This window comes from Branchiostoma lanceolatum, chromosome 3 (assembly GCF_035083965.1).
Source record: "Branchiostoma lanceolatum isolate klBraLanc5 chromosome 3, klBraLanc5.hap2, whole genome shotgun sequence".
NCBI classification, from domain to species: domain Eukaryota; kingdom Metazoa; phylum Chordata; class Leptocardii; order Amphioxiformes; family Branchiostomatidae; genus Branchiostoma; species Branchiostoma lanceolatum.
The window spans coordinates 13375463-13388844 of NC_089724.1; the positions used below are offsets into that span (position 1 = coordinate 13375463).

At 44.4% G+C, this 13382-nt stretch overlaps 1 protein-coding gene across 3 annotated transcripts in view; it reads right to left on the reverse strand.

The window, feature by feature from the left end:
* Positions 1 to 11868, reverse strand: part of LOC136430403 (lysyl oxidase homolog 4-like) — a 30466-nt gene extending 18598 nt beyond the window's left edge. For 2 of the 3 annotated variants that reach the window (XM_066420972.1, XM_066420970.1), the window contains exons 1-2: positions 7975 to 8441; positions 4452 to 4767 (exon numbers count right to left, since the gene is read on the reverse strand). In XM_066420972.1, the coding sequence (XP_066277069.1) occupies positions 4452 to 4758 (307 nt within the window). In that variant the 5' untranslated portion in view covers positions 4759 to 4767; positions 7975 to 8441. Of the gene's footprint in view, positions 1 to 4451; positions 4768 to 7974; positions 8442 to 11733 lie in introns of those variants that run through there. The other variant, XM_066420971.1, reaches the window with a different exon arrangement.
* Between the last annotated feature and the right edge of the window lie 1514 nt (positions 11869 to 13382).

Here is a 13382-nt window from a genome sequence, read left to right on the forward strand (position 1 = left end):
GTTTGATGTATTTTTACTTTGAGTATTTCACCTCCACATTTATACATGGATTGGGTCAGTTTGCAGACGATACCTTTGACTTGAGAGGTGATAAACATGGTCGTTAACCTGCGTGGTTGCTAGGTTACGCATTCACGGTGACCTCGTCGAACACGGGTCATGGTCAGTTTGCAGACGACACTGCAAACCTCAGCATGACCTGCGCGGTAATAAACATGGAGGTAATCTGGGTTGCTAGGTTATGGTCTGAGCGAGTCAGACCGTCATTTCAAGTTACTATAGTATCTATTTCTGTATCAAAATGGCTAAAGTGCAATTTTCAGATGATGGTAGACACAGAGCATGGCACTAGTGTAATTGACCCAGCAGTCGATACCGGTATCACCAATGATCGCCAGTTTTTCGGGGAAAATAACCTCGTTTTCGGTGGTTTTAAGGTTGTTTTTTTGTGGGTTGTTTTCGGTGAGACCTAGCTACCCGACAACCAGAGTTGTACCGCCCCTCCCTCAGTAGGCTGTCCTCACGACCGTTCAGGAGGAAACCGAGTCAGGAAGCCGGATGGGAGGGGCGAGGGTGAGTCTGTGGTTTCCTGCTCCACGATCTCTGTGGTATGTAGGATGGCCTCACACCAAAGTTGAGGTTTCTACCCATGGGCGACATCCTATGCGACATGCAGTTCATATTTGCCCATTCTGTCCTAATCGAATTGAAGATGAGTTTCACTTTATTATGGAATGCTCTAAATATGATGCCCTACGAGTTGAGTTATTCACCTTTCTCAATTCAAGTTCTTCAGATTTTAAGACACTCAATGCCACAGATAGATTTGACTATATATTTAGATGTAACAGCTCATACAGTGTTAAAATAGGCAAATACATAAAAGATTGTTTTGTTATTAGAAAAAATAATGATACTCAAAATTAGAAAACTTGAATCATGTAAAACCTAAGATAGTCATTTTGATGTAGTGAATAGTTTTATTCCATACTCATGTCTTGTTCTATGTTTACTGTTGTTGCCATACTTTGTACCTGCTACAATGGTCGCGCAATAAAGTTCTTCTATTTGATACCGCTGCTTAGATAGATAATGCCAAGATTATCAGTGTCTAACCTAAAAGAAGATGCAAAAAACGATCAAATTTAATATGCAGTATTTAACGTTAGGTACATCAACTCAATCGTGCACTATCTCTAAATTAAAGAAGAACATACATGTTTTGTACAAACGAGGAACTTTTTCTTTTATCCATTTCTAACACTCGACTGTACAAAGTCCCTGATGATGGTCTAAAAAGCATGACTTAGAAAGAAAGCCTGGAGCCTGGAGGGCCTTGGAAAAACACCAGATGAATAAGACACAGAAAGAACTGACGATTTATTGTGTGCTGGTATAGTAGTTAATCTGCTGCTAAATCATGAGGCCCACAGAGACGAACTAACGCCCCCACAGATAGCCCAGAAATTCGGCTGGTTATTTGTGGTGTCCTCAAGGTCACGACCAAGGAGACTGAATACAGCATTCCTCCTTATACGTTCCTTACCTGCGGCAGTAACACTCGCGCCACTCTCTACGCGCCAGTCATAAAACGGATGTCGCCGCCATTGAGCATTCCAAACTCGAAAAGGCCTCTGCATACTCTTCTATTCTGTATGTGATGTGTATACAGTACTTGTGCCTGGCAGGCCTAAATCCAACCACTTCTTCTCGTGGTTTAGCCATGGAAACAAGACCATAAATAACAAGAACAAGGCAATAAATCTGCGCATCTTTTTGCTTCCAATGAAAGAAATAAAAGGAAGTAAGCAACCATTCAACGAACAAGCAAAGAAACAAACACACGACGGTGAAAACATAAGTTTCCCGGTGGAGGTAGGAAAACAGCTAACGTTACATTTAAGTTCAGGGGTGTAAGGCCAGATTCAAGGACAATATCATCCCTACTGAATAACCCGGCAAATCAACATCAGCTGGACTGTGTGATGAAGTCAGGCTGCATTTGTCTTCAGAGGGAGGCATGTGAGGGAAAATATCACGGGCTCTTCCGAAGACACACACGTCAGCAGGCACTTGTCAGAAACGATGACTATCAAATCTTCAAGCAGATCTATCGGTGTGGCAAGGCAGTATCAAAAGGGCCAACAACTAGTATCCAAAGCCACTAGTTGGCCCTTTTGATACGGCCTTGCCGTCGACGGATCTACTTGGAGATTAACGATGACATCCCACACAGGTTGACTGCGATACGTGCACTTACGCAAACTGCGCATGCCTGGGTACAGAGAGGTCACCTGGCAATGACCTGCCCTGGGTGGGATCTTTTGACATCGGAACTAATCTTCTTGTGACCGTATTAATCTGGTTTGTTCTGCCCGATATATCGTGCTTGCATCGGCGTAAACAGACTGGTTTAGGCACACCCTCCTTGGCAATGATAAGATTTGGAAATCCCCTTTATATCTGTCCCCAACAGCGCATGACGGCTTCCGTCAGCAAAGCCACCTGTTCACACTAGATGGGGCAAACTCGCTCTGCAGGGCGCGGCGTGGATCATCCTGACTGTCTGTACACAATCTCTCCTGTTCCTGCGGGCGAACAGGGCGACAAACACCAGTATTACAGCTGACAGGAAATATTGTGTCTAGACATATAGCAAAAGGTGTGCATTAAGTACAAGTTCGTCAGCAGTCTAGACTTCAGAGGGAAACCCTTGGTTTTGAATTACATTTCTAGCAGCCATACAGATCAGTATAGGGATTACATACACGTGAAGTGGTGTTCGGGGAGAAATCATTGAATAGTTCATTTTACAAACAAGACATAACGTCACAGCGTCTCAGTGTTTCCATTGTCTAACCTGACTCAGTGTTTCCTTTACGTCCTGATTCCTTCTCTCGATCTCTCCTCCTCCCCACATCTCAGTCCTTACCACTTATCTATCTAACTCCGGCATCTATTGGACTATGCACGCCGTGGGTTACATAACGCAGCATGTTCGACGCCACAAGGAATAGTCTCTACCAGACTAACCGCGTCGGCTATAGAGAGAACATTTGCCGGGGGACTTTGGCTATGGAGGATAACATTCCCATCCGCAGTTAATATTGGACCCTATCTCCATAGCCGACCCCCTTCATACAGTTGACTCTATTTGGCCAATTTCTACTATTTTCCCAGCGACCCGCAGAGGCTGGTAGAGCCTAACAAGGAAGGCGATACAACCACATCAAATGTGATACATCAAGAAATTAGGTCTATTTTCACATGTCAACACCTCCTCTGTAACTGTAAGATTTGCCATAAAACATGATATTTCGGGGGAGGGGAGCTGCGAAACCTCATTATCTTGGTTCCACATTGACTTTGCTTGTGGAATAAAAGTGTTAGAAACACACATAATTGAGATTTGAGACGCTCCAATAAGTACGTTCACATTATAGACAGTGTGAACAAGGTTAATCAATGCTGCATGATAACATGACCCATAATGTCCATATACATATGTTCACAATATCCTGGGAACGAGTGTGTGTGTTCCCGCCATTGCTGGTCTGGTTCCCCTCACGTCCGACTAAAACAAGGTCCGGCGATCTCTGATGAGCTATTAAGTGTTGGCTGTGTGCCACGTATGGTCCCAAAACTCCTAAATACTAGACCTAAACCCTCCAGTCAACTTCTATCAACAGCTCCTTGTTTAGAATCTGAGGAACGAACGTGACAAGGCGTCTGCAATATTAGCCCCCTTGGAAGTGACCCGGAAACCGCCAGGGTCATACTCGTCTGACACGCCTCTCTTGGCATGCTATGCACCTGTCCACATTAATAACCCAAAGCCGCTACAAAGTTACAGAGATCACACCAGGTAGCCCTTAGTCCCACGTGACTCTGCCATTTCAAATCGTAAGTAGGGTACAGCCTGCTATAGAGGTGTGATCTCCCTTTAGAGGTCAATGACCCCATCCACTGGCCGGCCGCCATCACGACCATTTCTGACCGTGGACGTCGGCAGACCATCTCAGGCGAGATGCGGTTTGACTTTTGAGTGACTTGACCCTCTTAAACCACGGACATGACCAACATTACGGGACAGCTCAGCATATGTTCGGAAAGGGAGTTCAAGATGCCCACATATCTTATCTAGTGTACATCTGATCGCTCTACGAAAAAAACCCAGTTATCATACTTGCATATTCCATTTACCGATAGCACAAACCGTTTTCTTTATTTTACCTCTAATCATCTAAAATTTGAATGATCTAATCCGAAAGCATCCTCGCTCGTAGGGTGAAGCGGTCCTCCCCAAAGTCAATAATATATCGTGTTTCAGAAGGGATGTGACGGTTTACCGATGAAGCCGTGATCGCAAACAACGCAACACAGCAATTCAGCAAAACTTATACGGCTAGAATGTCCGATATTCATTCTAGTATGGGGAAGTTTGTTCCTACCTGTTCCGGGTCCGAAAAACGAGCTCCGCTTGAAGCCCACAGCGCCCTTGTACCCCAGTTGACGGCAGACCACATTTGCAGCGTTGATATTCCACTCGTCATCACAGATCGTCCCGTACTCTCCGTTGTACAAAACCTCGACTCGCCCCTCGTTGTCGTCACTCCCGCCCCTCAGGCGGATCTCGACTGTCTCCAGCTCTTCTCCGACCACTGTAGACACCAGGAGGACCAACAGCGCCCACAACACTCGCTCCCTCACCACCGCTTCCATCGCCCTCCGCACAGCACCGCCCGCGGACCCGCACATGCTCACCGTCTAATTGGAAACAAAGTTATGAGAATCTGATCGGGGTGGACAATGGGTGGGTGGGGTTATCCATAAACCTTTGTCACCTTGTGTTGTGTTTAGTAATTATATACCAGAACGTTTTCTTTGGTCTTTCGTCCGACACCAGTCTGTTTGTTGAATATGTAAAGAAGGCATCGTTAGTCAATGATGAAAGGCTAAGGTCATGGTCAGACCAAGGTCAAGTGGGACCTGTCCGCACATGTAAGAGCTTATATCGTCTAATGGATCAAGATCATGACCAGAAATAGACTGCATGTACTTCGAGTTAGGTTTTATTTGTTGCAGGCCTATAGCACACAATAATACGAGTCCGCATAAAGATCAACGTGGAAGGTAAGAAAATTATTGCACAAGGTATAAGCTTATTGAGCCGCTGGCCTATTTGCTTTTCTAAGTGATTGAATATTTGGCTGTAAGACAAGTTGAAATGATATGACTTGGTCGACAATAGTAGTTTGATCAAGAGTAAAATCTGTCTAATGACTATAATGCCTGAAAGATCCCGAGCCGGCTGTGAACCCGGGTCAGCTCGGGCGGTTTGTCAGGTTCTATTTCGGGTGTAGTTGGCAGTGTCCTCAACCGCAACGTCAGGCTCGCGCAGAGGGTATCCCGGTCCCATTTCATCTTGGCTTGGGCTGGGTGAAATGATGGATTGCCAGTATCCTGACTACTGAGCTCGAGGTTTCTCTCCGCGCAACATTCCCTTTCTGTCACAGTGCCAGTACGGGCCGTGACGTCACGATGGAGCTCGGTGCAGGGCAAAGCCTCTAATGCACACTAACCGTCAATAAAAGCTGATTACACCGGGCTACAAGGTTGGAGAAAGTCATGGCACATTTCAAACTTGGAGTGTGGTGAATCGGAAAGATTGGTGCCATTTTACTTTTGAATCCTGATGACTCTTCCGCGAGAATGAAAATGACATCAAGTATGAAGAAAACATTCCAATGTGCATTACCAAACAAGGCAGTGTGTCTTATGTTAGCCAAAATGTGTATAGTGAGGCGATTATATATATATATATATATATATATATATATATATATATATTTTTTGGATACTTCCGTTCCAGTACAAACTCGGCCAAGGGCAAGGCGATATCTGTTTTTTGTGGTTTAAAGTTGGCGCCCGTCCGACTTCCCCGCAGTCGGACGGGCCGAACCACAATGGCGGTATTGGTACCACATGGCAACTTTGACACCACTACTTATACATTACATGGACATAAATTGCCTCGGAACTTGGGCTGATTTTGAAGGGCTTGTTGTTGTTTGATCTATGTAGATGTCTTCCATCTTCCCAATTAGTTTTTAACCGTACTGCCATAACAGAAGGACCATCGTTGTTAAGACCTCAAGATTCAGCTGGCGGGAGCATTATTGAAATAAGATTCAAGCCAGTCAAAGTGTCTAGCGAGTATCTCGATTGCCTAAAAGACCTCAGTTATTATGTTTAGTTTTTGCCAGAACATCGTTGGCTGCCTGCGACCTCCGGTATACTGACGTGAAATCGCTAAGACGGGAGCAGTGCAGGAGGTTACACATACTAACAGTGCAATATCAAAATGCAAATAGAGCCTAATATAGAAGACGATATGTGGCCCAACAGCAACGTATGACTACGATCGCAAGATGTTGCGTAAGGTCATTGCTAAGGAGCGTCCTGATGTCAGCCGCCATCTTTAGTACAGGGAGGCCCTTCACAAAACTGTGGCTGCACCGAGTCTCTACCATCGTTGCGCTACCACATGTGTCCAATCTTCACAACATTCCCTTTCACTTGGATTGATATCTGTTGACAGCTAGTTAGCCTATAGGTCAATCTGATATGAAGAAAAACTCTGGAACAAGACACATGAGAAATATTGCCATCCCTCAAGCTAGGGTTACTTCCATCTCAACGGGCCAATTCACCTGTTCGGTAATGATCCATCGTGTACTGAGACTTGCGTAATGTACGATAATTAACTCATATTCCGACATCAAAAGTGTGAGTGGATTCGTTGCGAGTAAAGCCCACATTTGGTTAGAAAGAAGTACATTGATCTTGCTGAGGCCTTTACAAAATTCACCGTTTAGAGAATTCGAAGATACAGGTTAATCCGATATTTCATACTATTTTCTACGTGGTTTGTCTACGGGGGGAGACTATGCGGACCGCCCTGCCCCGCGGAGTGACGTATTACACAGCCCTGGTACTACACACGGACGACACTCCCAACCCACCGCGAGCAGCCCAATTCATATCCTGTTTGACAATCATTTATCTTCATCTGCTGGCAGAACAACACGACTGTTTTCCACTTGCCTACAATGGTTTGCCAGTTGCCTGCCTAATACGTAACAGATTGTTTCGTAAGGCGCTCAGCTCGACGCGCCCGTTTTTATGTGACTTGTCAGGTGTTTCAGTGTTTGGGAAGGTTTCCAAGATTTTTTAGATATGAAAAACAGAAAGTTGACGCAGGGCAAAAAAAATTATGATCGTTGCCTTCTGTGTTCCTCATCATTTGATACAGCACAAATGATCACACAGCAGCAGTGTGTTCCCAAATAAATTAGGTAACTTAGGTATTTCCGCCAATTTACATTCTTTCTACCCGTCTGCATGTATGGCTTGCAGAGCGAAGGTACATTTCTAAAAGCCAGAAGACTCAAATTGCCCCATACACGTAACTTGCCTCCATAGCAGCATGTCCAACCCAATTATATCATGTATTTACTGTTATCTGTAATTAGACGTCGCTGAAAGCCTGTACGGAACACTTGCTCAAATCACCCATCTTCAAACTTGCCGCTGAGATCTTTTCAAGGTATGCACCATGACCCATGGCAACCCAGTCCAGTATTTGATAAATCTGACACTTTCTATAATTTACAGCGTGTTAACGTATGGGCAACGGTATGCGTATAACTTTAAGTTTAACAGAGATCAGACCAAAAATGTGGTGCACCTACACTTCGATCCTGGTCTCCTCGACATTCACGAAATAAAATGCATAGTTGCAGCTCATGCATCCTAAGTACCAGAACGCGGTTAAAGTTAGATCGAGGTTCCATAATTACTTTGGGCAACTTCAGATAGTGCCATGCACATATATTATCTCTGTGGGTAACTGGCCCACACTGTATCGTGACCCACTTGGCGAAAACAGACAAACGTGATAGAACTTCTTACCCTTGCCGTCCTCAGTCTCTCGGCTCCGCCTCCCTCTCAGCGTCTACTCCTTGACTCTTTTCCAAGTTGCCTCCAGGAGAATCCTCTAGCGCATAACGTCTGTTTGCCAACCACGACAGAAGAACGCTCCGCAAGTTGACGAGGCTGCCGCGACAAGAAGGACGTGCGCAGGTTCACCCCTGGTTCACCCAGACGTCCGGACTGGGCAGCTGTCGGGTCCCAGCACAGCTCAGGACGCGTCTGCCGTCTGTTCTTCAGTACCAGTGCCCCGCGCGTGTTTATCGTCTGTACTTTGGTGCTTCGGTAAGTTCTATCCGGCCGTGCAGCCGTCTTTTCTCGTGTACTCAGACACCCTGTGCCTGGTCCTCACGTCCCAGGAATGCCGCTCTGCGTTTCGACTGCCACTTCCTCAAATATTTGCGGGCACAATAGGATCTTCAAACAGACGGCCGATCAGGGAAGGGACGCCACCGTTCATCATCTCAGAGGGTTTCAGCGGGGGTTACGAGTCTCCAGTTTCTCTAGCTGACCAAGTGTAGCAAATGTGGTCAAGCGGTTAGTGACACAATTTTTGGACTGAATTTCGAAAGTCGAAGAATTCGAGTACTGTAGTGTTGTCACGTCACTCACCCAAGGCCAACCGCGTTCTAGTGTATTTCTTTTATATACAGCCTTATTACCATTGTGCTTGTCCCAAAAGAAATAAAATTCCTCATCGTACATTGGACCTGTACATTCTGTGATATAGTATTTGTCCTATCTTTACCACCTCTTTATTGCGCACTGAATGTTTAATAAGAAACGCAGCTAGCTCTGAAGAAAGTCGATGAAGTTCTTACTTTCTGCAATTTTTATCCTGAACCAGTACGACGTGAAATTTACAAGTTACACAAGAACCCCTTATAGACCCTTCTAATATCAACTTGACTGATGCCACTGGCCCCGAAGCCTCCTCATCTGTGTCGGGGACAGGGCAGAATTCCTTCCGTGACGCCCGGAGGCCAAGGTTTAGATTACATGACACCCCCGTGGCGAAGTTCAGCAGGTCAGGCCGGTCTAATCCCCCCCGGGGCTGCGCAGGAGCCGCCGGGCTTTATGGACCATTTGTAGAGATGGGCACTTTACACTTCAGCTCCTTATTAAAGAATGTCATTACCGTGACATTTGGGCCCTTTAGACCAAGTGGCTCTCAGACACGGATTAGGGAGAAATGCGTGAGAAATTGGACGGCTTAAGGAACTATCGTTTATCACTCTCCGCAAGGTGAAAACGCCCCGATGTCCCAATGAAAAAAAGAACTTACATAACTTTCATCAGTCTTCAATCAAGTGTAAGGAAAGCATGGATCAGTGCTGACGTACATTATGTAATATCCAGGGCCTCACATACTTGCCATGGTTTCTGTCAGGTTCAGATTAATACTGCGTACTGGCATATAGATCATCCAGCTGTAATAGTAGTAGTTGTATAACATAGTTGTGTAAGTATCAGCTCTCACTGCCCGCATGTCTGTTCTGTTTGTTGTTGCATCGCGTTCAAAAGGCAGTGCAGTGCGATTCTCGAGCGTTTTTAAAACATGTACCTAATATCGACAATATCCAACAAGAGTTCGGAGACCCCATAATGCCCATATGTCCATGAACTATTCTCATTAAGCAAATAACTAACCAAATTTACATCATCTATGCTTAGTCATGTACACCTTTACTAAATTATACAGGTCGCAATGTTGACAGTCCAATCATTTACCACTTAGAAGAATTATGGCTGAAAGGACCACCCTAAAGATTGATAAATAGATAAACAAATGACACTAATTATGCAAATTAGGGATTTATTTACATAATTGGTAACCGTTAAGTTCCACCTGCCATAAAATACATATGTTACATGTAAACACTGTAAATATAGATTTTCCTCATTAATTATACAACTTACGTCCCGATTAGCATCATATACATCTCTGTCTAGATTACCTGTATACTAAATATCATGGAAATCTGTCATTCCTTTGTTCAGTTATTCTCGTTGTAAACTTTTGAAAAAATTCCCCTGCAGTTCCAGAGCATGGTGCTAGGGGGGCCAAACATACACCACTTCTTTCTTACATCACAAGCTATCTGCCACCAAAAAATCAAGACCATAGCCCGTCCAGGTCAAAAGATTTAAAAAAAAACGGAAGTTCTGCTGCAGTACCAAGATCACACATCAGGGGACGCAAAATCGACCTTGACCTTCGTCTTCCCAACATCTACCTACATACCAAATATCATCACAATACACCGAGAGGTTCTTAAATTAACTAAAAAAGTCCGGGAACACAGACACCCACACAGACAGACACACCCAAAACAATATCTCCATTTTCATGGACAGTGTGCATGTTCGCATTCGTCTGCAATGACGTCACGGCGAAAATGTCGGATTCTAACAGCCTTGACGTTGCCATAAATAGTAAGGGGGTTTGTAGTTATGCTAGTGTTAAGATTTGAACACCACTCTAAGGTGTGGTACCTGCCGTCCCGCTTGTAGACAAGGTCATTGTGAACTGTGCCAAAGGTAATCTTCGACATGCCGGGATAAAGGCTTCTTCCTCAACTTCCTGAAGCCACTCTCATTTAAACCTCCTTACTGAAACTTAATCCACCAACAACCTTTGCTGCTAGTTTCGTCAACTGTTGTGTTACTATATAACACACCTTTCTAAGCACTTCTTACACTGGGGACATCTGACGTCTTGATATGTCTTATTTGCCTTGTACTCAGAAGGGTGAAAAGTTCACGAATGCCTTCTTCGTCGTCACATATGCGGAGCATCAAGTTAAGGAAGTTTTTATAGTTACCATGGCAACGGATAACAAACGCCAGTAGGCAAAAGGTTATGCTGGACAACAGTATCTGAAGAATTCACGGTCAATGTAAGGAATGTTCGGATTGGACAGCCGACGGCGGGAGAACACCAGACAGACTAACTAGGCGTATCCGGTTGAGAGGGGAGGACAATGGAAGGTCGCGTTATTTGGGAGAAATGCATTATTGACTTTTGAAGGTTTCTGTGTAGACGTCTTTGTGTCGATAACCTTTAGAAATCTAGTGTTGGATAATGGTCCCGGCATGGTTCAACGGATTGAGCTGTTTGGCCACTTATTTAAAGCGAACACTGTTTAACCGCACCACTTATTTAAAGCGAACACTGTTTAACCGCACCACTTATTTAAAGTGAACACTGTTTAACCGCACCACTTATTTAAAGTGAACACTGTTTAACCGCACCACTTATTTAAAGCGAACACTGTTTAACCGCACCACTTATTTAAAGCGAACACTGTTTAACCGCACCACTTATTTAAAGCGAACACTGTTTAACCGCACCACTTATTTAAAGTGAACACTGTTTAACCGCACCACTTATTTAAAGTGAACACTGTTTAACCGCACCACTTATTTAAAGTGAACACTGTTTAACCGCACCACTTATTTAAAGTGAGCACTGTTGCACCACAAAGTGCAGCAGGATTCCCGGCATAGTACTAACATGATGGCATCTATTGTCCTTGTCACGATATCGAAGAGGAACAAAGTAACCCATGTGGCAGGGGCACAATACAATTTGTAATCACCTAGACAGAAATCATAACTTGATCATGATTTGTACATGCCGTTCTATAATACGTATATCTCTGAGAACTATTTGTAAGTAATAATTAATCCATGCACGTGCTTCAGTGAATGCCTCGTGAAAAACAACCACCAACATACCTTGAGGTCGCCGCCCGACCTGTCTGAAAACGTGTTTGCACCTCAGACAGTCGGAGGGCGGCCTGGAACCCCACCATGCCTTCCTTCCTGTAGATATACATCAGTCCGCCAGAGGGCGGAGGCGTCGGGACAGGCGACAGTGGATGGTGGGCGACGGACGTCACGGGCGGGGGTGGAGTGGGCGATATATGTCTGTACGGGGTACGGGGAGATACACTTGTTTCCGCTTCTGTCCTTTTCTATGTACTTTGGAGCTTGTGATCCCATATATCCAGTCTATTTGATCCTTAGTACGCTAACTTATAACGTTCCAATTAACGACGGATGTTCTACTTATTGTTGCGACACTCGGGTTGCAATACAAAGACTTCATCGTCGAGCCTAGATTATTTGTGATTTTCCGTGTGCAGCTGGTAAATCTTTGCTGATCTTGGATGCAAAGTAATTGAATTCTTCCTTTATCTAGTTGTTAGTTCAACCTGTCATTTCCTAAGAAAATCCGAAAGTAAAACGAAATTTGATATCTATGTAGATAAGGCGTAATGCCATGACACACAAACTATTTACATTCAACATCCTAAAATCCACCAGGCACTGCCTAACCACAAACAGCCGGGTGACCTGACTCAGTGCAACTCTATCGTGTGGGGTCATGGATTAAATTCCCACATCTGCTGCATTGTTTTCGTAACGGAGCACAAAATACGATCTTAGTTAAACTCTACAATGAGGTTATTACACAGCTGAATACATCTTAACGACGGGCCCTCGAGGATTTCGCAGTTGTGCACAGCACCAAACATGCGGCTGTTGACGCAATGACTTAAGCAGTGACAAGGCGGATTAGGAGAGATTAGATAGGTACAGAAAGATAAGATATTAAGCATATCGGAAAACAGACGTCAGGCGGCCATGTGTGATTTGCCTGGAATTCTATTCATTTTCTGTTAGGTCTTAGACAACACCATTCAAGGCCATCATACAACACACAGCATAACACGAAACAAGAGTACAAACCTACCCACAGGTGTCCCCAATAGATCTAAATTTTCATGTCGGTGAAAGTCATTGGTGGATACTGGGTGAATTCCTATTTTGCAAGCGGGATAGCTCTTGTAATTATTAATAGTTGGCTTAACTTTCTAGAGAATCTTGAAAATCTTCAAAAAATTTTATCCAGTTGCTTGAGTAACTATTTTTGGCGTATCTTACTACCTGGATGTCTAACCTTCATCAACGTCTCTAGAAAATCATTCTACCTTTTGGGCCAATTTCTTGACTATTTTCCCAGAGCCCGTTGAGAGGTCTGGTCGAAGCTGTGTGAGCACGGACAGTGACGGAGACTCTTGGGGTGTACAAAAACCCCACAAGCCAGATTTACGCTTCGTCTCTGCCTCTCTACATAATGGATCTGTAGTACGTGCGGCTGGACACGTACACAGAAGATTGATCAACAGCGACAGGTCTGTCGGAAACTGTGTAAAGTGTGATTTGTAACTGCCGTCTGAGTATGTACCAGATGTACAGCAGAGCAGGTTGCAACTAGTCGCTAGAAGTGTTTTTTTTTTTGATCCTGTCAGAGTCTTGTCTCAAACTTTAATTGCAAGCAGAAGCAACAGGTTCGAATTAAAGCATCAGCAGCGGAGTGA